Genomic DNA, 25,257 nt, shown 5'->3' on the forward strand with positions numbered 1-25,257 from the left:
TACGTTCAAAATAGAGATTTTTTAGTGCTGCCACAAACCGGGAACGACTATCGAGGGATTTAATAGCTAAAGGGAGATCGTTCCAAAGACGGCAAGCAGTTACAACATTTTTAACCCATGTTTCGTCACCAGAAACTATGCATACTAGTAATGAGTCACCATCTTTATCGTAAGCATCTAGAAATGTTAGTGCTGCAGCTATTCGCTGATGTGACTCTCTGTCAAGGTTTTTCGGTATCCATCTTGCACAAAACTTTTCGTAACCAAGCTTTTCGGTTTTGATCTCGTGCAAGAAACTTTGCGAAATTTGTGGAAAACCCATTGAGAGTTCCTTTATTGTGAAATTTCGAGTTTTATAGACTTCAGCCTTTACTTTTTCGACAAGTTCAGCAGTCACAATGCTGAGTGTTCCACTACGCTCTTCGTCGTGAAAGTTAGTTCAGCCATTAAATTTTATGACCCACTGACTCCACCACCCAATCACCTTCCACCAGGAAGGTGACTTTGCCACCTTCAGTGATAATTTTTTCCCCATAAACTTCACAAAGATGGCGATAGATTTCTATCGGTTTACAGTTTTTTGCAGTCAAAAACTTAATAACTGCACCCACTCCACAGTTCACGGCATTTTCAATTAACACAGACATTTTAAACTGTCACAGTAACTCAATGGAGTACAGCAGAAACCTCTTACTTAGCACGGCTAGATGCCAACAGCTGCATAACGAACTGACACCAAGATGGCCACGCTAGCCCCGCCTCTTGCGGATACAGTCAAAAACGTTATCTACTTTCTGGATAGCCCTCGTAAATGTAGACTTTTTTGTTATATGATAAAAATTAACTTCTTATTTTTCAATCTTTAACTTATATTTTTAAAATTTGTTTTTAAAGACAAATAATTAAATTAATTGTATTCATAACTGCTGTGATCGAGATGATAGAAACTGTCACAACAAGAACAAAACTCCCCTGGTAATTAGCAAAAGTGAAAGTTAGGGGTTGATGGCAATGAGGGGTGGGTACGACCTTAATCCCTGAAACGTAGGGTTTCTCTATGATCAACAAGCGTCGCTCATATAATAACGTTGGTGTTTCGCTCCTTCTAGTGTTATATATTCAATGCTTCTAGCTTCTAGTCTTCTCCTTTAATAGTGAACATTGGAGAGCGCCTAGGCGCACCCTTTCATCTGCTTTGATGACTGTTAACGTCAGCAGCAATCGTACAAGTTACATGTATAACGTGTGGTAACTTCAATACTGTTCACTGTTCTAACTATTCAACATCACTGTCATCTCACAATTAGTCTCACTGATGATTTTTATTACAGTGCTATTCTGCTATACACTAAGGCATTCTTGTTACCTTATAATCTTGAATAGAAAATATAAATACACCGGTAATTTGCAGTGTAATTTGACACAGGACATTTCACAACTATAGAGAAAACAAGGCTTGGGAGTATTAAAAAAAATCCATACGGTTTTGGAAACATAATTTATTTAATTTTTTAATAAACCAACATAATAAAACCATTATAATTTATCAACCTTAATAGTATCAGGGTTAACAGTTTGAAATCCTTGTAAAACAAAGGCACATTAGGTATAGCTCCACTTCGGTCAACGTATTTTCATGTGGTACTATTTACAATCTTTCTTCAGTCTTATCAAAAGTGAAAATGATACGACGGCGCTGAAGGGCCATAGAGAAAGAAATATTTTTACGCAACTTCGTGTTTAAACACAAAATTTTGACTTTTAAACTCCAAATTTTGACTTATAAATACGATATTTAGACTTTTTTTAACTCAAAATTTTGATATTTCAACACAAAATCTGCAGGGGAAAGGGAAACGCGGGTCTTCCTCAGTTCCTCATTGGCATTGGGAGTTGGACTGGAGTTATGTTCGTTGTAGCATAGATTAACATTAACGAGTATGTTTAATCTATGGTTGTATGATATATCCAGCTTGAATGCATTTAAATGCATCCATTTATAGTCATGGAGCCGTCCAGATGCAGATCCCCTCACTTCGTTTTGAATAAAGGAAGAAACTGCTTGAAGATCTGAATAGTTTCGTCTTCCATTTAGTCAAGTCCCAACCCTGACAGTTTCCGTTTCAACTGTGTCTCACTTATTTAAATATTATTTTTTGAGAGTAAAATAGCTAAAATCTCTGCATTATGAAGCCCTAATCTAAAATAATCTTGGATAAGGTGTTCTTTGTGTCCTTCATCCATTATACGGCAATGCGTAAGCTTCTCCAACTCCAACCCCTAGCACCTCGTGATATGAATAGTACAGCTGTCATCAATCCCCTCCACCAATGACATAAATTTTGTGTTTAAAAGTTGAAATTTCGTGTTTAAAAGTCAAAATTTCAAGTTTAAAATTCAAAATGTTGTGTATAAAACACAAATTTGCTTAAAAATATGGCCCTTTAGCGCCGTTGTAAAATGATAATGTGATTGTGTAAGATTATTTATCGTACAGTTTCATAATAATACTTTAATATGAAATTGTCAGTTTGAAATAAAAATGTCCGACAGGTTAGCTGACACAACACAAAGCACTGTTGGTGGTTACTGTATGTTTTTCTTTTCCTAAATTAGGCCTACCAGCCTCCAAGTTAAATTATCAAGTACTGTAGATGATAATATTAAAATTTTATTGATTCCCCAAAAAGAAAGCAAAGCGTACCAAGCATATAACTTTTTTTAAAGTGCATTTTATCACATCATCGTCCATGTTTTAAATATATTCCTTTAAGTTAATAAGGATACATATTTACATGAATGTTAGTAAGATCAGCACCCTGAAATATATTTGATGTATATTGATTACATTTCCTAGACTCGTTAATTAGTAGTAGAAAATGTATTAAACTCATCAGGATTTAGGCTGTTATGTAAAATATTGATTGAAAACTAAACAATTTTTGTGATTTAATAGTTCTATAAACATTTTATTATATGACAGCACTATTGAGTCTTCCTCCATAATACAGTAAAATAAAACCTTCAATCTCAAACTGCTGGCCATAAATGTACAACGAACTACGTACACGAGTAAAACAGCTGTTATAGTATTCCCAAAACATAACATTTAGAACCATTACATTAGATTGGTATAGTTGCAGTAAACGTAACTAATAGTTATTTGTGCAACTAGTGAGCAAAGTGACCAATTGACTCACTCGAGAGAAATACCTCGAGAGAAATGGTTTCTCGAGTGAGGCAATAGCACTTTGCACTCAAATTGCACATTACATTTTTCCTACAGTTACCACAAAACAAATAAATTGGTAAAGAAACATAACATATTTTTACACCGAAGTGAACTTTTAATATGACATTTCATGATACAACAATAAAACAGCTGACCAGCTGATTTACAGCCAGTGCTGCCAACGTATTTCGCGCGCATACGACCTTGTCTGCATGTTACACGCTCACTATTTCGTGCCTTCACATTGCAAATCTGGAGTGAGACAAAGTAATTAAAGTGAGACAATGTCAACATTGTCTCACTGGTGAGCGAATTGGATACTTTGCTTTCTCAAATCAGTGAGAGAACATGTGTATTGTTAGGTAACTGTAGGAAAACAATTTAATGTCCTGGTTTACAACTGTCACAAAGAATGAACTGACGGTGGTTTCGGAGGGAGAGCTTTGGACGTATTCTCTGGACAGTAGTTAGTGAAGGAGGGGGATTTTGAGACCATTTCCTGTTCTCTTGTCAGTTGAGCTTCGCGCTTCAGCTCCCGATCCAAGGCCTCTTTCTGCTTTATTTGTTGAATTTTCAAACTCCTTGCCTGAATACATCAGTAAAGCTTACAATAAATAATACAAAGAGACAATCTAATAATTATTAAACAATTTACTTTTTTACAAGGCTTGTCTAGGTTAAAAATGGTGCATTTACTGTAATAATTTTACCTATAAAATTATGAGTAGCTAAAATCAAAATATTTAAAACACTACTTTAATTACAAGAGAGAATAGCGACCTCACACATTGGTAGCTCAATGGTAGCGTGTTAGGCTCGCCACCTGCACTATACTATTACAGCAGTCACCATTGAGCTGTCCATGTAACTTGCACTGTTAAGTCTGGTTTTCCTAGCTACTGCGTTTGGCTGCCGAATACGGCTGCAATTTTTTCCCTAACCCAATACACAAGGGCAAGAAACAAACGTTTTTCTAACCACCAAATTCAGCAGCGACTGTATTCCATAGCAAGCAGTGAGACAGACGACTGCTTCTTAACAATTTTTTTCAGTTCAACAACAATTGCAAAAAAAAACCAGCACAGTAAAATTTAGCACATAGAAAGAAAATGGAAAATAAGCAGTGAAGTTACAAAAGTAAAAGACCCTAAATAATACTGACTAATATGCTTAGAATTTTGTTTTGTCATCTAACAATTGTTTGGTAATTACAAGTTTAAAAACAACTTCTTTTTTACACATGGAGAATATACAGTATTGGTTATTTTTTCTGTATATGGAACTTATGGTTAATAATGCATCAGTTTCACCATCTAAGTCATGTAGGAATGACAACACAGCGCACATTATTTTAATTTTAAATTTACTTGTCGTAGGCATTACAACTGGTAGTACGAAAAGACACTTGACAACTAAAACTACTTTGCAATTGAATATCGCAGTTCTAGGAAAAGGCCAAAACACAGACACTAGAAAATCTGAACATTATTTACAATCACGTTGCCGTATTCGGCAGCTAGGAAAACAGCAATTCACTGTCTTTCACCACAAAAATCAGAATTTTATAGTAACAAACAGTTGGGGTTTAAAAATATATTTAAAATAATTTTCAAGGATTATTTTTAATTTTGTTTTTTTTATATTATTATTTATTCCATTTATTATTATCATTGTATTACCACACATTCTTTTTAATTTTTTTTCTATCTGTTAGTACAATAATACAAATAAAGATTCAGAATTAATGTCAAGATCACCTAACATGAACCCATTTGGTAAAAGTATAACTTTTCAAACTGGCCAAAACAGATGGTTACCATGGCAACCACATGGTGTAACGTGTCTACTATTTTGTTTCAAAACTTTAAAAAATACTATTTTCAATTGGTACTTATTGTACAAAAATTGATTGGAAAATTGTTTAGAAGTTTAGGGTCGTGTACTTTTAAATACTAACCTTTAGTTTGGAGGTTTTTATGCTAGCTTTTCGCATTCGTTCCTTGATGTTTTGTAAGCGATGTTTGCAAGTCCTAATTATTGACATCTGGAAACATAAGAGGTTTCATTAAATCCAAATTTAAATCAAGCAACATAAAAGTGATCACAAAATCTCAAAACCTATACTACAAGGCGTGCTTTAGCAAATTACCCTACAGGGAAGTAGCTATTACCGTACGGTAAGACCTAGACCCAGGACCGATTTACTTTTTCATTTTGATATCTCCATAGGACAAAAACACCATTCGTTCAAATTTATAGAGGTAGTTTTCGATGGAAAACTCTAAATCATCCTTGTACGGCCCTGATCTGGCACCCAGTGACTACCATCTATTCCTGCACTCGAAGAAACATCTGGGCGGTCAGCGTCTTTAAGAACGAAGACAAAACAGTTGTGATGCGGTTGTTGACAAGTCAGACAGCAGACTATGGGGAGGCTATTCAAAAACTGGCACAACATCATGACGAGTGCCCCAATATTGATGGAAATTATGTAGATAAATAGATTAAGGTAAGGCTTTAATTTCATTAAGTCCAAAAGTACTGTCTCCGCCAGAAGGCGGTGGTTGCCACAGTCAGATTGCAGGCACCGTCAGCCGGCGCTCAACTACTGATTATACATACATTTTAATCATTCAAGACCACTTAGCTAATGTAAGACTCAACTATTCATTTGTATCTTTTTAATAGCTTTAATTCAAGCATTCATCGTAGTTTCTGACTTGTTCCGTCCCTGAAATAAAAATCCATTACAAAAATCACAACATAATTTTTTTTAATCAATAAAAGGTTATAGAACGTACAAATATGCTTTATGAGTATATGTTAAATAACTTCTTGATCAGCATCGTACCTGTTATTAAATTTACGGAAAGTAAATAAAGAAACGTCTTATAACACTTAAAATATATATTTACGCTTATACTGTTACTCACAAGACGGTAAATATACAAAAAAGGTGGTAAGTAGTGATCGATTTCGATTGGACACTCCAATCATCATCAGACCCAGCATTCAAAATCGATCACTACTTACCACCTTTTTTGTATATTTACCGTCTCAAAAGTAACAGTATAAGCGTAAATATATATTTTAAGTGTTATAAGACGTTTCTTTATTTACTTTCCGAGTATATGTTCTAAAAGCCGTCAACATTTCATGATGATTAGATCAGTAGTTTCTTTGTTATAAAATGTTTAAGTCGCCCATTGTTAGAAAAGTGCAGAAAAACCAATATTTTTTCATTCAACCAGCTGAAAGGCAAATATTACCAAAACCGGGAAATAAGCCTAGCACTTTTGATACCTAGGCTTAAAATATAGCTTAGAGTTGTTTTAAAGGGAACTAAATAATTAAAGGGCCAAGTTAAAAAATCACCTTTAACAAGCTAGACGTCAGTCTGTATAATAACTTTAGGACTTACTGACCCTAAAATATCAAAGCACGGCGCAGAAATACTAAAGCGATAATGAGTGTGTGGGCATCGTTGACCCCCTGTGGTGAGGTGACATTCTGAGCTTTATAAGATAGCAAAATATCCAGATCAAAATTATTGTTGTACAGACCGTGGAACTTCCAGGCTTGACATAAGCAAATCTGACTACTTATTTGTATGTCGGTAAGGAAGAGTGTGGTACAGAATAGCTAACAGTCAATAGGCACAACACCGGTGCACTGCACCACCTTTACAGCTCAGCAAAAATTATGAATAAAAGTTATGTTTAGAATATGGCTGATGAAACCAACACAGGCAGAACATCCTATGTTGAAAAGTAACAGTATGGATGGTTACAGTAATGTATGAAATTTTACTAATCTCTTGTGGACACCCTGTATATCTTAGTAAAATATAAAATCACATCTCCTTATACTCGAGCTAATGTATAAGCTTATACTTGACTTAGAAAAACATCACTTTAAAGATTAATCTATACTTACCATATCATCTAATTGTAGATTGTCCAAAGCACTAAACTTTCCCAGTTCGGAATCAATAGTACTCAACAGCTGGTTTTGTTTAGCTCTAAAAAAATGTATACAATTATTAAAAGATAAATTAAAATTGAACTAGGATGGTCTACAAATCTTTTTAAACAATTTTTAACATTTGTTTTCACCTCATACCATCCTTATTCTAAAAATTTAGCATTTAATTCAATGGTCCATTGGGTGTTAACAGTGACATTAAATTATGATCATGAATATAAAATCATATATCATATAGCAGTCAATGGTTATAAAAGCAGTTAAGTAGAAGAGTGGTCGTCTGAACAACGTGTGTTTGTCATCAAGTCCTTTTTCAAAAGTAATGATTCAGTCATTGCAACTCAGCGCAGTTCCATGCATTCTTCCAATTAGGTCTGGAAAATATCGCATTTGATTTTTTTAAATGTTTCTCTTCATACATAACGAATGGAGAGATTCCGTCACGTAGCACAATCGTGGGGTGGGTTACTTGCTTTAGAAAAACGTCTTCTCGTTGAAAAAGAAGCTGACAGACTGTCCAAAGATCAGACGCCAGACAAATAAACATTCGATAGAGTTAGGCTCCTGTGGAAAACAGTCCCCGAAGACCCGCGTGAAAACAAAACAAACGGCCGCTTTGAACATGTCTGACCGTTCAGATACATGAATTTTGATGTGATCTTAATAATTTTCATCAATACAGATAAATTTGATTCATCAGTTTTAATTTTTTTACTATCCATACGGATAATTGCGACGGAACCTCTCATGTCGACCTAATTGGAAGAATGCATGAAACTGCCTCTGAGTTGCAATCACTGAATCATTACTTCTTAAAAACGACTGAATAACAAACGTAGCCTAGATGATGTTCAGACAACCACTGTTCTATGACTACAGATAATGACAGTGTGTAGGCTTTCCAACGAGCCTACCCCCATTACCCTCAGACGACCTGTCGCTGAACAGTGCGCTGCAGAAAATAGATCGGTTATTTTGCTGCACCCTGTATACTGTACCTTCATTTTATTAGCTATTATTTTATATCCATCCTGTAAGAACAATATTTGTATAGTGAGTAACAGTGACAGTAATTGTATTGACATGTCACATTTTCATTGCTATTCCATTCTTCTGTTTAAAAAAGGAGTTGCAAACATGGTTTTGAACAGTTATAGTCAAGTAACATTTTCCATCACAAAAGTAATGCGATAGGTATTAGGTACAATCATAAAAATGTTTAATTATCTCTTGATGTGTTGAATCTAGAACCCTTATCTGACTTCTAGATAGCTAAGAATATTCTATAATCCACCACAAGGGGTCATTTCAAATCCACCCTTAAAATATTCCCACTGCTGTAATTGATTGAAATATTAATTAGTAGTAAGAAATGTAATTCTGTCAAAACTTAACTATTATAGGGACTTCCCTTGAATGTAAGATATCAATGCACCTCTTCTTTAAGTGCCAAACAACGCAACACCATTCTTATTTCAGTGTTTCCATACATTAAAGAAATATACTGTGTTATAATAACTAAGCTTTCCATAATAATAAACCCAAACTTACAAAAACTCGTTCAAGCAGGCTACCTGCCGTCTGCAATCTGGTTCATATTGACTTAGGATCCCAGCCGAACATTTTTCAACAAACCCACTGAAAACAACAAGTTTTATGAGTACCTAAGACAAAAGCTAACATAGATTGAAATCTAACAATTATAAAAATGTTAAACAAACTAGAGGTAATGAAATACGCCGTATTTACAAATGATAACCTGATGATTAGTTGTGATTAATACCTAGCATAGAAATAATTATGAAAATCTGTTTAAAATTACAACTAATTTGAACTTCAAAAAATAAGTCTAATTCATTCATTTTTTCTCCTCAAAATTATTACGGTTATTAGCATTAAAAAATGTAATGATCTGCAATCCAGTGACTGATATTGACCTGTTCAGTATGTGCCTATAAGATGTCAATCATAGCATACAAATCTTCGGACTCGCATAAATTTAAAAAATATAAATTAACTGGGCCATTAGCATAGGTACAAAAAACAAAATCTAATCAAAATCATAACAAAAAAGAATGCTTGGTCAAGGCTTGTGTTTGGCTATTTATTCTGACCCTAGACAGACTTTAAATCTCCCCCTCCCCCTACGAGACTCAGGATGAAGGATCAATCAGAAATAATCCTAATGATGATTCCTAACAATGTTGCCCTCACTGTTTACACATTATTTTTACAATATAAAACAAATAAATCCTAAAAAGAATATATCCCCGCCGCAGAAAACCTGCCGACTAAGCAAATTTCTATTCGCCTATTACAATCTAAATTAGATTATTTCCTTAAAAATATAAAATGTATTCCCTGTTTAAATAACGTTAGGTTTAATGATTTACTTAAGTTTGCTGCTACAGGGAACCAAATAAAGATTATTTTTAGTAAAATATTAATAGCTTAGTTTGAAAAAAATAAGTATTGCCAAATTTGATCGAAATATAACCAAACACTCCCTGCCGCAGCAAACCTACCGGCTAAGCGAATTTCCATTTGTTTGAATTGATTTTCAATTAGATCTATTTAAAAAACATTAGGTTTAACGAGTACCTAGGTTATTAAGGTTATTACACACAAAAAAATACCTAATTGTGTTTAGAACATTTTACATTTTTCTATAGGGAAATAAATAAGAAAAATTTGTCTATTATGGATTTCACGTACAAAATCACCTGTCACCTTTTAAACTTTACTAGAAGAATTTTTCTTCTTCCTTAGTTTTTCTACTTTATTTTGAAAATAACTTTTCTTAATATTTATAGTTTTACAATTTTCAAATTCTTCTTCATATTACGCACAAATCAAGTATATGGTTCAATAACTTAGGGTTGCTCTATTGATCTAATTTATATTCAAAAATATGTCTGCAAAGTAGCAGAAATTGCCTTGCCATTATTGAGTTTACTATGCACCGGTTAACTATAATTATTAATAGGCTAGACCTTAATTGCTTATAGCCTACATACTTCACATTAGGTCCATAATCTTCCATCTTCTGCAGGTTGCCCATCGACACACAATTCAACTGATAAGATAGATTAGGTTTCAGAGACCAACCAGCTTCACTGAAAACATTAGTTTCAGTTAGTGGTTTTGTTATAAGAAACATCTGTTGATTTATAAGAAAAATGAAAAAATACTTTGATAATTTAGGACTGGGGGACAACTGAGGCCAAAGAGATGGATCATCCTGGACAGTTGGGGGATAGGATACTATTGATGATTGGTTAGATTTAAATCGTCAACCAACAGTATGAATTTAATGAAATGAAACATCCGTTACATCACTGTAGCCAATAAACAAATCTAAAAACATTATAAATTAATATGCATGTAGCCTATTACATTTCCCCCTCCTTAACTTTTGACAATAAAGTAATACAGTAGAGTCCCGCAATCTCGGCGTAATGTGGACTGGAAGGGTGCAGAGTTTGTGAAATGCCGGGTTATCGGGAACTAGGGTTAAAAATAAGAACAATACAGTTGGTAAGCTAATTAACTACCTCTTTTATTTATATTTATATTACAAGTCACTATTAAGTAATCAGATATAGTACAACAAATGATTTGTACAAGCTGAGAATGATATGACTTTGAGCTGACTTGAGTCCATGTTTAACTCGGACTAAAAAAATCACTAATTTTCTGGGCCAGATGGGGTACAGTTTCTTAACTGGGCCTATGCTAATATTGATTGAAAATATTGATTCGATAAGTAAACCTTCATGCGATTTTTTCACTATCAGCAAGTTTGGTTGGTTAGGTTAGGTTATGATAGTTTAATTTAATAATAGATATATTTAAAAATATCAATTATTAATCAATATTTTCAATTCGATAGTTTCAATTGATATTAGCATAGCCCAAAAGGTTTAGAAACTGTACCCACCAGATGATGGCCGAGTTATCCAGACTGCCGGGTTATCGAGTGCCGAGTTTGCGGGACTCTACTGTAATTCTAAAAGTTTATATCATAAACATCTACAGTGTATTAAATACACATTATATCAATTGGACATGACATAAGAAATTAACAGTACGGTAATCAAATCAATAGTACACAAAACAAATACAATACAAACACGTAAAATGTGGAAAAATATTTGTAAACATAACAAAACACAGTAGATAATAATTAATTGATAAAGATTGTAACAAGCCGATAACTTTTAGTAAATGCTTTCTTACACCAAAACCTTTAACTTAGTAGATTATTCATGGTTAAATAAAACACAAGTATGATATGAAACAACAAGCACATTTAAACAAACAACCCAAAGGAGTCTCCTCTAGCCTAGATCCCGAAAGCCATTTCCTAAATTAAAACATGGAGTTGGAGTTGCTCTTTCTGTTATAAGGTAAGAAATTTACAAATTTAACACTTGTCTGCTTGCTTCAAAAAATAGGGTTGGCCATCTATGATCTTTACCTTAATATATTGTCATGGTACCTATCTAATACTTGGATGGAGTTGGTTTAGGACTAGGCCCAGATTTAAATTCCATGTTTTGAGCTGAACCTTTTTATTCAAGAAGCACAATTTGTAAAAGATTAATACACAATTATGTCTAGGGTCTAGGTAATTTTAACTTACTAATCAGTATGTGCGACGCGTCTAGTAAACAAATACGTAGATTAGTATTGTTTACAATGTTTGGTTGACGTTGACGTTGAGGTTAATTTAATACGGGAATGAGTGACTGACTGAGTTAGTGAGTTGCAGCTGAGGCTGAGACAGTGAGACAGCTGACTGCTGAGAGGTGTGTCGCTGTCGCTGCAGCTGGAACCTGGAATTACATCTACATTTATCCACCGTTCCGAGAGTGCAACTCGTTCTACCGTTCCAAGCGGAACCACAATCCAGTTCCAGTTCCACTGGAACTACTTTTTCAGCTGCAGCTCAAAACTGAGTGGAACGATTTGAATGTAGTTCCGTACAAACAGCTGCAGCTTTTTTGTACATTATGAACGATAAGTTCCGTAACAAGAACAAGAGCTCCAGCAACCCAATAAAGGAAATAGCCTATGGAACACCATAAACAAAGAAACAAACTCAAAAACAGATTATATTGATAGGCCACTCACTCTGAATGTTGATCAAAACCTCACTAACGACCCCGAATAGACTATTGATCCATGATAGGGGGTTAACAAGTTAAGAGTTAACAATATCATCAGTCTATGGGTATTGTAAAATTGTTCTAATCACTGCACTTTCTTTTTTGAGCACAAAAATTAAATAAATCTAAGCTCTAAACTAAATAACTGTATTTTCGATAACAAAAATTTGAATTCTAAAATGAGGTGAATTACTTTTTAACATTAAACAAATGTTAGTTTTCATGTTCGTATACGTGTGTGTGTTCAATGTATTTATTTATTATGAATTTACGACCTTCGAATGAAGCGAAAAGGCATCTGTACTGGCCCAACGATGACATGTGGGTCGAAACCGGTAGCAATTTAGCAACACATTTGATCGCATAAATTCAGGCATTTACACCAATTCTTTAGTATTTTGCAATCAGGAGGCTTCAATTCAATTCAATATAATAATAATTTTAAGCTAGATGTTCAATAGTTTGTGTTCCTGCTTTCGGCTGGAATCAGCTCTCACACTTTTGGCTGTTAGCACGGCCACCTTTAACTCCAGTCCGCGGCCTGGTAGAATTGGCAACGTTGCAAGTAGTGTTGTCAACACTCGCACTAGACGTCCCATAAGGTAACATGGCAGGCAGGTGACACCAGCTCAATAATTCGCGTATTTTAATTTAAATTTAAATTTATGAACATGAATGTATTAAAAGGTTTAAAATAAAACATATTGAATTGAAAACCAAAACAATATTCAAATTGAAAATCTCTTTTTGTACATATAAAGTGTAGTCAATATTTTCATATCGCATTAACCAAGCTTCCGTATTCTTAAAATACACAAATACCTCCTGCTTTACCTCTAGGCCGCGGCCTTCGATGTGGCAACATCGCAAGTAGGGTCGTTACAGCTGTTTTGTTTGGAGGTAGCTGGCAGCTAATGGTATTTGTGTATTTTTTAAGATCACAAAAGCTTGGTTATGAAGCTTGGCTATGAAAATATTGACGTCACTGTAAATGGAAAAAAATAGATTTCCAATTTAAATATTTATTTTGGCTTTAAATTATATATGTTTTATTTTCAATCTTTTAGTAAATTTATGTTCATAAATTTAAATCTAAATGAATAATACACTAACTAATGAGCTGGATTTGTGAAAAATTCGGAAAAATGCTACAATAGTCGCGGTTACGGCCGACTAGAGCATTGAAAGGTCCCCTGAAATCCATCCATCATTGGGGATTTCCATGACATTCCATGACTTTTTGCCTATTTCCATGACTTTCAATGACCATAATTTTTTCCCATGACTATCCCTGACTTTCCAGAATGTGGACACCCTGCTACAGTGTTCTGTATTAAATAAGGGAAACTATAGCGATGAAATCTGTATGTGCAAAGAAGTATAGACAGGTAGTGTTTTGTGCTTTATCCATAGCTTTGTTTACAAAGCTATTCAATGTGAGGTGAAGTACCAAACATACCTGAGCGATAGGGAGTATTCTGAAATGTTGGATTGAAAGGATAGGCACACTGAAATTGAAAAAAATTTATTAAATTAAATTATTTTGACACGGCAAGTATAACCAACAGTACAAAAAATGTAAATATATCATATGTAAGTACAAATAAAATACCAACTGTCAACTAAACAATGGTGCAATTTATACATAAATATTAGCTTAAGAACTATATTTTATTGAGAAACTTTTAAGTATTCAGTTATAAAATTATGTTAATAACACAATAACAAAAGGCACTCTTTAAATAAGGTTAAATTATTCTGTAAAACATTTTGAATTTTTCAAATAATATTTAAATACAAAATTACTTAATGTTCCAATGGTGTGACTACTAGTGCAAAGTTGTTTGTTAACTATCAACTTGTGCTAGTAGTTATTAATTACTTTTTAGTAGATTATTGCATTTAACAGGTTAGTCTACAATGACATTGATTTGATTTACGCTTAACTTAAATACTATTGCACTCGTGTGAAGGTAGCCGTTTTTTAGTCGTTCTACGACCACTATAAAGTGTCTCCTCCAAGATTCTAAAAAGTTATTGAAAATTTTAACCAGTCTGAACTTTAAAAAGAATGATGCAAAACTCAAACCATTTAGAAGTTTCATTCTGTTTGACCACTACAGAATAATGCCCAAGGGAAATATACAGAAAGAGTGGCTAAAGGGAGAATAGCTAAAAGTAAAACAGCCTTAAAAGGCTCTACTGTAATTCCACAATCAGATCACTAAACAGACATTAAATTTAACCTTAAACGATATGGTCAAGAGGTTAAAACTATGATGTGACTATAAGTTTAGGGTTGAGATCATAAATCTTAATCATGAATGAACAATATATTTTTTGTTCTAACAGTAATCTGCTGAACTTAAATCAGATCCTCCACAAAATACATTTAATTTATAACCAGTAAAGTGAAAATGCACGACTTTGAGTTTAATGCCCTGCTAATTACTTTGAGTGCATGCACAATAAGCTATGATTAACATGCTTCAACCTGAAATCCGCCCCTTATTCAATAATGATCGATAAGTCATCAGAATATAATGGCTTTGCCGTTACAAATTTTAAAACTTGGGTTACTACTATGCTTGAAAACAGATACCTCCACATCGAAATTGCCTAATAATAAATGTACAGGTGACAGACATTCTACATCTAGGGCAATCTTAAAATTATTTATATTTAAAATAATGTTTCTATATAAATTTGAATGTTAGTTTTATATAACACTTACATGTGTAGATTGTGATTTGTTTGTATTAGTTTCTAAAACATTACAAAATAACAACACTTAATGACGACGAACTAACTACGAGTACCATACATTTTCCGAGACCTTCTGCACAGTCATAACACTATAAGGAACATAAGTTTACAGAGAACTATAAACACAACAGACATGGGAAGAACTGAGATTGAAGGGGAAAATGTGTTCAGATAAAGCTTGGCTGTGCTACTCCAAGTCCAATGAGGGCTCAGTTGTACAAATAAGCTCACTAGCATACTTTCGTTTCTCTGAAGGATACACTCTTCTGGTTTCCCGATAAACAAATTTAAAATTAAAAGAATTAATAGGATGAGGAAATTACATAAGGAGGAAAATTATGAAGCATGTTTTGATGTATTATAATGTATAAGTGTTCTCTTATGACAGAATTAAATGAGAGCACTTGCAATGCAATCCTAGACCCCCTGACACAGGCCATTAAAAAAAATGTATAAAGCGTTGATATGTATAACTTATTGATAAATAGCTTGCCCAAAACTTTTTTTAAATGTTTATTGCATTTTCACAGTCATTAATATTGTTAAAAAAAGTCTATAATACAACAGTTCTCTGGGTTAAAACAAAATTGTGTTTGAAATGAATCAATAAGAAAGGGATTGCTAATGGTATTATATGAGTTTTGGACATTTCATGATGCCATTTAATCAAACCTTGAAGGTATACAAGCTTTGTTAAAAAAGTGTTTTGATATAGTACCTCGTCAATGAGAAATAAATGTGTAGTTTTCCTTTTTTTTTATTAAAAATAACGGCTTCACAAAAGTCTCCAACTTGATGCAGTAAGCTTAATTGGCCAAGTAGCTACCCTCATTGTTTAACAATTATTTGTTCATTTCCATGAAAAAAATCATTTCAGATAACATTTCTATGAACTAAGAAAGTTAGTTTTACATTTATTCACATAACTAAAAAAAATGCATTTTAAATACGAATATCAAGACTTTTCAAAAACTATATGTGGTTTTATGCAAGTCTAAAACAAAAATATAAATATATTTTCAGAGCAATACACAGTTACATTTTAGTTTTCATTTTGAAAGGTTACTTTAGCCATAAGATAAATAATACTTGATAAGATTTCGTTAACACTATTAGGTAATAAATAATTTAATGGGGGTTTTAAATTTGCCTAGTTCCTGTTTAACACTGTATTTGCAATATATTTGTGGATCAGAAATTATTTTAGCGTAGATCCTTTTGTTTGTTAAGTTTGTTTATTCACCATTTAAATATTATCATTACCTTCAATGTGTAAGTATTAATAAATCTGCTGGGTTTTATAGAAAAGTTCTTCACACAAATTTGTATAAAAAAGCTTAAGATAATTGTTAATAATATATTCCTGTATTAGGCTAAGGAGATTTTCGGCCCAAGCTTAGAGATAAAGACCATGGGAAAGTTGTGCATGACATTTACCAAATATTTGAAAAGAGTAGTATTAAGAAAACAAAAACGTGTCATATAAAATATAAAGGGCGATGCAAAAATAATGACCCAATTTTAACTTAAAATATTATGGATCTTAGTGCACAACCGCCAATGAAACTGCATTACTGACAACTGGAGAGGTCTAGAGTTTTGAAAAATCGCCGCTAGATGTCAACAAGAGCGCTGACCTTGAGCGTCTAGGAAGTCTGAAACAATATGGCGTCCACTCAACAGAAGGCTTTTTGCATTCTTCAGTTTAGCAAAACTCAATTGTAACTGTTCAACGAGCGCATCGGATTCGTTTTGGTGCTGAATCACCTCTACCAAAGAACATTCGTCAGTGGTACAAACAGTTTGTTAATACTGGTTGTTTATGCAAGGGGAAAAGTGCCGGTCCACCACGCACATCTGAAGAGGCAGTTCAACAGATTCGGGAGAAGTTCTAATTGAACCAGCGTACGTTGACACAGCGCCGAGAACTTGGAGTTGCTCAGACTTCTGTGTGGCGTGTGTTAAGGTGGTGTTTGGCCTTACGACCATACTGATTGCAACCCGTACAAGCGCTCCGTGCTGGTGACAAAAGGAGACATGTTGACTTTTGTAATGGGAGGAGGATACCTTTTTGCCACGGTTGATATTCAGTGATGAGGCCACATTTCATGTGAGCTGTAAAGTGAATCGACATAATGTTTGTATATGGGGAACCGAAAACCCCCATTAAACAGTGGAGCATGAACGAGATTCGCCTAAAGTGAACGTTTTTTGTGTGGTTTCACAAACGAAGGTGTGTCTTAATGGTGCATCTTACCTAGCAATGCTACGAAATTGGTTATTACCTCAACTAATTCTTGACTCGGACAACTTCATCTTTCAACTAGTTGAAGCACCACCACACTGACACAAGGATGTACGCCATTTCCTCAACACCAACTTGCCTCAACGTTGGATAGGACGCACAGGACCACAAGACTTGGCTATGCATTCCTGGCTTCCACGGTCCCCTGACATAACGATAACACCGTGTGATTTTTTCGTGTGGGGATACGTTAAAGATCGTGTTTTTGTTCCTCCCTTAGCACGTGATATTGAGGAGCTGAAGATCAGGATAACTGATGCAGTAGCTACTATCTGAGAAGACATCTTGCGAACAGTCTGGGATGAATTTGCCTACCATCTAGACGTCGTCCAAGCCTCAAATGGAGGGCACATAGAACACTTATAATACATCATCATAAACTAGATGCTTTTGTGAGTAATTTGATGTAAAATTTGTTTGTGTGTACCGTTTTTTGAAATAAATATAACTGTTTGAAATTGGGTCATTCTTTTTTAATCACCCTCTATAATGAATATCTATCCCTAACAACTGGATGAGTCCAGAAAAAAAATACAAATTATATCAATATAACTTTTTTTTAAATCATTAAAATATCTATACAACTAACAATATATTTTTAAACTCTATAGTTTTTTTTTTATCTAGCCCTAAAACAACATTAAAATACAACCATGGCAGCAAACCTACATAATATGAGATGAATATTAGATATCTCAGATAAAAACAGTATTATTCAAACCTTTTTGAAACTATTTGGTTAAGGAAATTTAAAATGGATTTTCTTAGGAAATATTGTTAAAAATTAAAAAAAGATAAAGGTAAGGTCTAAATTTTTCAGCTTGGAATAAATTTAGAACATATTCAAAATAAACTTGTAAGGGTAAAAGTAAACATCTTCTTTGTATAGTAAAGCCTTCTAAGTAAATGTGTTATAAAATATGGCTTGGGCTTGCAGCCTTTAGATAGTTTGGCTAAGAAATACATTCGGCAAGCAAAAGGTTCTCTAATAGAGTTTTTAACAATATAGAGTTAAATAACTTTACAATAACTATTCTTCTACTTTTATAATATAAACCTTGTGTGCAAGCAGTGTTCAAAAATGTTAACTCTGTCATTACTAAACATTATTAAAAATAAAAACAATGGCTTAACATTATTATAAAAAATATTTCTATATCTTTAAACACAGAACTTTACAAAGCTTTATAATGACAATACTGATAAAAAAAATTTAAACCAATAAATAAACACAACTTTAACAGCAATAATTGGTAAAGCTAAAAATAAACTAACCAGTTTAGCTATCAATTAGTAATAATGTATAGAAGGCCTGAGAGTAGCGAGAGGTCTGGACTATTTAATCGGGGGGCAAAAAGCTAAAGAGACGATACTTGTCCCTGATGTGTGGCCGGACATCTTCATTCTGAAAATGAACAAATTAACTTCAGTGAACAACTCTTTCAGAACAAAAATATTACATTTAGTCTTGATTATCAGACCTAAACCACCAGCGACATGGTAGGATAAGCTGAAAGGTTGTATAGCATGAACAGTGGAAAAAATACATCCAACAATAAAACATGTTCAAAATCATCAAATAAATCAAGCTTCTCTGTCATCAAAGTTATTAAAGGTGTTAAATTTTCCCCCATTCAAACCCCAGAACCTTTTTCTGTTCTTAAGCCATTGTCACAAATACCATGAAAACATCTGACAACGAAAAGAAAATACCGCAGTTGCAAAATATGAAATTTTTAGTCATTATTTCTATTAATGTACACGCTAATAGGTTTGATTGTAGTCATACAATATTTGTGTATTAAGAGCGCAAATTACGTCATTGTCGCTCGAGAACTGTAGATGACCACGCGAAGCTTAAGCTGTATGTGGCCATACATTCGAGAGGGACAATGACTGTTTGTGCTCGTAATATATACAATATTTTTCCTACCACTATAATTAACTTATAATAACACACAGATTAACTATTTAGTTGTATATAGTGTCATTTATATTATATTTGGTATTTTAGGTAGGGATGGTCAAATCTCGAAATTTCGGGAAATTTTAAATCTCGTTACACGAGACGAGATTTCTTTTTGGCCGAGATTTTTATCGAGACGAGAATTTAAAAAAAAAAATTAAAAAAAAACTCCTGCAGAAAGTCAATGCAGTACCCGCAATACAGGAGCGTGTTGTAGTTGCGTTTCCTTTGCGAAGGCGTTCTTATTTAATTAATTCTTCAAATGTAAATATTACTTTAATTATTTTAATAGCATTTGAGAAGTTTTGTTATTTACTTTAATTATTTTAATAACATTTGAGAAGTTTTGTTAAGTGTTAGCAGTGTGAGGAATGTTTTATTACTATAAAAAAAGTCAAAACAAGTTACTATTTTATAAAAATTAATATTTTATTTTATGATTTATTTTATTTTAGGATACGTTGAACTCTATCCTAAATGATATCACTATGTTTCCTAATCGTAGGCATTTTTAATAAGTTAGGCGTGATTAATAAAAAAATGTTATGCTGATGTTTTTTTAATAAAAGATTGTAAATATTCTTGCCTATTATCATTATTTTTGTATTTAAACAGTCATTAAACAATGTTACAAAATCAGGTGAAAATTCCGAAAGTGCATTTCCCGTTGTGTATGAGAAGGGAAATCCCGTCTCGATCTCGTCTCGAAATTTTATGAGAAATAAAAAATCTTGTCTCGTCTCGTCTCGAACTAAAAATCCAATCTCGTCCATCCCTAATTTTAGGTTATGTTATTTACTTATCGGATGTTAGTGTTTTATAGAAACGTCAACAGTGAAATCAGCTGATTTAGCGAGCAGGAATATTCCCACTTGCAAACACAAGCAAGGATGAATAAAGCGGAAATGAGCTATTTTATGTACTGTTTACAGGTATGGAAATGTGATCATTTCCATGCAGTGGTAGGAAAAAAATACTTAAAAGTCTAAACTAGTTGTTGGAACACTTACCAAATAAACCAGATCCTCTAAAAAAGGCAACAGTTTCATGAGTTCTGAATCACTCTGGTCCACAAACCAACTCACAATTGGTATGCCGTTTTCCAACTAGAAAAAATAAGAGTTGTTACAATAATTTACTATGAAAAAGTGTTTTTTAACGAGTTTCCTGATTTTCACTCAAAACTAAAATAGAAATCTAAATAGGGACAGGAGTTTTCATCCAGCAACCAAACAGTAATGAATTGGCAAGCAATAGGGCTACTAATGATAATAATGCCACAGTGGTACTTTAGCCCTGTATCTCAAAGACCTCTTGTACGTAGAGATCAACCTTAACGAAGCAAGTACATAAATCTTTAGAAATTTATCTTAACAAGGTTTCAAGGCCTAACTACCCTAATTTTAAGATTGCAAGTAGTGATGTGACGAGTTGAGTTGGCGAGTCGAGTTGACTCGAGTCAAGACCCGAGTCGAGTCAACTCAATTCCAACTCGAGTTCTTTTACGAACTCGTACGGAGATTGCCGAAGCCACACGAACTCGTAACGTTACGAGTCCGACTCGCAAAAGCCGAGTCAAGAAACCGAACTCATACGGAGAAAGCCGAACCTTAACGAACTCGGGACGTAACGAGTTGACTCGAGTTTACTCGCACTCGCTTTCGGCCAATAGCGTCACAGCTTTACGAGTCAACTCGCATAGATTCAACGCTATTGGCCGGTACCGAGTCAACCGACTCGCAAAACTAACGAACTCGTACGGAGAATTATTATTATTATTATTATTATTATTATTATTATTTGTTGTCATGAGAGCCGAAGCCCCCTGACTGCTTACCCGGTACCTATCCTACAGGACATACCCGGGCCCCATGATGTAGGCCGAAGCTTACGCATCAACCTTTAGCACATCATGGGCGGATGACTTAAGGTCATCAGGCTCGCCGGCTGCCGAAGCAGACCCTTCGGAAAGAGGGTTGCCCCTCAATCCTAACCAGGGATTCCGGCTGCTTGTTTAAGCGTCACTCCACCTGGGTTCCACTAGGTCGGAACCTAGAGGTCCATAGTAGAGCGCCCCGACGCATTTAGTGCAAGCAACACTCGGGACCTATCTCATCCCTGACAGGCAGAACCCGCCATCAATAGCCAGGAGGAAGGGGACCATCAGCACGCTGACGGGGGGAACCCCAACCTCCCATTTACACCGCTGCCCGATCGAGGCCTGACCCATTGCTGGGAACCAGAGATATCCAGAGCGATAGATCCCCAGATACCCCTGGCGGGCTCGGACCCAGCACCCGATCTACTTCGTTTGCCCGTCAGACCCAACATCACTGCCAGGCCATCAGGGTTTCCCAAAAGGAGGCAGGTATAGAAGTGGGACCCACCCGGATGAACCTATCCACCAGAGGTGGCGACACCCTTGACTCAATTGAGGTTCCGGGAAGAACCCCCCACACTCAAGATAACCATACCGTCCGTGCTCAGAGACAGGGATAGGTTTGCATAAGTACCTACAAACCGTTGCCCTCACACTGCGGAAAGTTACGTTGCCCTTGAGTGTCCCCGTGAGCTGCGGGTACTTGCCCGTTTTCACCTCCAGGAAAGGTTACTTCCAAAGTCGAGGATTTGCCCACTGAATGCTGGTCGCACACCACAAGCAGGCCGAAGCCCAAAGTACCACAGACACAGGTAGGTTAGAGATTATGATGTACTTCCATCTCTCCTAGAGCTAAACACCCCTCCATCCTGGATAAAGGAATGTCACTGGGACCCGATGCCCAGTCGACCATGTCTGTGGCCAACTTGAAATGCCGATACCAACACGGAGCATTTACCTCCCCTCTGGGGGCTAGGTATTTCACCTCCCAGGACGAGGCTACTTCCAAAGTCGAGGATATGCCTCACAAAATGTCAGTCGAACACAACAGGTAGGACTCAGTCACAACCACAGTTACAGGTAGTTGAGGAGAGGCGGAATTAACGGCGTCACTGAGAGCTAAACACCCCCCCACCCTGAATGGAGGGAATGTCACTGGAGGCTCCCCCTAAGGGGCTGGCGCTTACCAGTCGTCCATAACTGTGGTCTACCTGAAGTGCCGGGTCTGACACCGGGCAGTTACCTCCCCTCTGGGAGAGCTAGGGTCCGCGTGGTCGCCCAGGCCACGAACCCACGCAAGCGTGAGCCCCCTGCGGTACACGGCATGCTCGTACGGAGAATGCCGAACTCACACGAACTCGGAACGTCTCGAGTCGAGTCGAGTCGACTCGTAAAGCTGACACGCTATTGGCCGGTACCGAGTCGGCCGACTCGCAAAACTAATGAACTCGTACGGAGAATGCCGAACTCACACGAACTCGGAACGTCTCGAGTCGACTCGTAAAGCTGACACGCTATTGGCCGGTACCGAGTCGGCCGACTCGCAAAACTAACGAACTCGTACGGAGAATGCCGAACTCACACGAACTCGGAACGTCTCGAGTTGAGTCTGACTCGACTCGTAACTCGAGTTCACGGCAGTTGGCGAGTCGAGTCACTCGAGTCAGGAAAGTACCCGACTCGTCACATCACTAATTGCAAGGACTGATTCAATAGTTGATTGATCCAACAATCAGAGAGATATTTATTAAACAACCGAAATGCATGATAATATAATAAATGAGCATTTATTGTGCTAGAATATCAGGTCAAAACTTATTTCCAGAAAAGGTTAGAAACCTTTACAACTATTTATAGGAATGTATTGATTGGAGCTCACCTGATATCCAAAAGCTTGTGGAGAATTATCCACAATGATTGTCTTTGAGAGGTCTCGACCCAGGATGGATAAATCCTTGATGTAGTTCCCATTGACACAGACACAATGTTCACGAAACAGCCGATATCTGTAACAATGCACAATAATATTACTGTGTCTGTAATTAACGGATTTCCTTGGTAACACTCAACCCAGGATTGATATATCCTTGATTTAGTTACCATTGACACAGACACAATGTTCACGAAACAGCCGATATCTGTAACAATGCACAATAATATTACTGTGTCTGTAATTAACGGTTTTCCTTGATAACACTCAACCCAGGATTGATATATCCTTGATTTAGTTACCATTGACACAGACACAATGCTCACAAACAACCAATATCTTCATTATATTGAATTTTAGCCTCCTGATCACATTTAAATACAATAATGGTGTAAATATCTGCATTTATGTGATCAATGTGTTGCTAAATTGCAACCGGTTTTTACTCACAAAGGAGTCATCGTCAGGCCAGTACAGATGTCTTCTTGCTTCATTCGAAGGTCGTCAATTCATAATAAATAAATACATTTAACACGCACACGTACACAGAAACGAACATTTAGGGTTAAAAAATGTTTAGGGTTTATCTGTAAATATTTAACGGCTTTGCCTAGTGATAATTTACGAATTTAGCTTATTACACATTTTAAATTAATTATAAAAGGATATGTTTGACATGATTTTAAAATCTTATGAATTTTATGGAACAAAAAACTTGTACAGATTCAAAGTGAGACCTTATTGAGTGGAGCACAGCAAAGCTATTTGGATATTCAACAAAACAACAAACAAACACCAATTCAATGCTTGTTTCATGTGGAAACATTTGAGTGTGCCAATATCGACTTAATATAAAACCTCACGATACGCAACTATTTAACCTTGACAACCTCAATACACACGTAAACAATGGTTTAGGTTGGTGTTTAAAAATAAAATAAAAAATAAATAAAAAACATTATCTTAAGCTTGGTGGCCAAATTTTAAATCACCAATTAAAATTTAAACTTAATTTGTAAACTCTTTCTCTACACTTGACAAAAACCCTCAGGGGACGAAATATTGTGTGCACAGTGTATTTTCTACATGTTCTGTGGCCTACCTACACTTTCAAGGTAAGCTAGCTGCTATCCTACTTTTTCTACATATTGTTAGATTGATATTTATGTAAATTGGCTACTATCAACAAAACACACTATTCCCCACTGAGTTTAAACAACAAGTCCTAGACTTCCCAACCTATTGCAACATTTGAAATCTTTTAGTGAATTTCCCATATAGGGAATAAGCTATTACCGTAGTACTCATGGTAAGACCTGGACCCGGGACCGATTTACTTTTTGGTTTTGAGGTCCATAGAGGCCAAAAACACGATCCGTTCAAATTCATATATTTATATATGTGCCCGTTATAACTCGAGCAAAAATCATCCGATTTTGGTGAAATTTGATACAAACATGTAAACCTACGTTTGTTCGAACGAGTTCGCGAAGCAGCTTGATCGTACTATGGAAACAGGTGTTTATGGGGGGTTTTTTGGGGTAAAAATAAGTTTTTCCCATTTTTCACCCTAAAACATAAAATTTTGGAATTTCTTTCCCAACCATTTTGTAGAGCTTAAAAAAAGAAATAATTTAGTATATTGAAGCATTGTTGTATGCCTAATGGTTGCGGAGAAAATTCAAAAAAGCGTAAATTTAAAATTGGTAGATACTTTTATTCTGCCAAATCTACTAAAGTTTTATCTTTTAATTAACAATATTGTTAACGAAACGCCAACGCTCACTACGATCACCCGACGATGTGTATTGTCAGTGTGGTTGTGTAGCTTCATGCTAGCGCTAGGAGCTGTGTGCCGGGCCTGCCTGCCGGCCTGCCGCCGCGCCGTGGCGACACACACTCGGAGCCAGCCCCTCGGCCCTCCCCCCCTCCACCACTAACCGCTCACGTGTACTCAGCTGACCGTAGATCACCTGATTTTGGAGATCCATTCTATGCGGATTGCGAGTGACTCGTCAGTAGTG

The 25,257-nt window shown here is 35.5% G+C and overlaps 2 protein-coding genes across 4 annotated transcripts in view; both read right to left on the reverse strand.

Annotated features, from left to right (window-relative positions):
* Positions 1–1,506: 1,506 nt before the first annotated feature.
* Positions 1,507–11,962, reverse strand: LOC128998217 (uncharacterized). Its single transcript, XM_054424248.1, has 6 exons — positions 11,862–11,962; positions 10,234–10,332; positions 8,768–8,854; positions 7,169–7,253; positions 5,190–5,276; positions 1,507–3,818 (listed from the first exon to the last, which is right to left on the reverse strand). Exons 2-6 carry the CDS (start codon positions 10,275–10,277, stop codon positions 3,636–3,638), a joined length of 486 nt encoding a protein of 161 aa, XP_054280223.1. The 5' UTR covers positions 10,278–10,332; positions 11,862–11,962; the 3' UTR covers positions 1,507–3,635.
* Positions 11,963–13,896: 1,934 nt separating this feature from the next.
* The window catches only part of LOC128998152 (CTD small phosphatase-like protein 2), a 35,706-nt gene continuing 24,345 nt past the window's right edge, over positions 13,897–25,257 (reverse strand). For all 3 annotated transcript variants that reach the window (XM_054424161.1, XM_054424159.1, XM_054424160.1), the window contains 3 exons: positions 23,183–23,309; positions 20,435–20,530; positions 13,897–18,863 (listed from right to left, as the gene is read on the reverse strand). In XM_054424161.1, the coding sequence (XP_054280136.1) occupies positions 18,798–18,863; positions 20,435–20,530; positions 23,183–23,309 (289 nt within the window). In that variant the 3' untranslated portion in view covers positions 13,897–18,797. The remainder of the gene's footprint in view (positions 18,864–20,434; positions 20,531–23,182; positions 23,310–25,257) is intronic.

Source organism: Macrosteles quadrilineatus, unplaced genomic scaffold (assembly GCF_028750875.1).
Source record: "Macrosteles quadrilineatus isolate MER2022 unplaced genomic scaffold, UCM_ALF_1.0 Scaffold_7__1_contigs__length_78375512, whole genome shotgun sequence".
Taxonomy (NCBI): Eukaryota; Metazoa; Arthropoda; class Insecta; order Hemiptera; family Cicadellidae; genus Macrosteles; species Macrosteles quadrilineatus.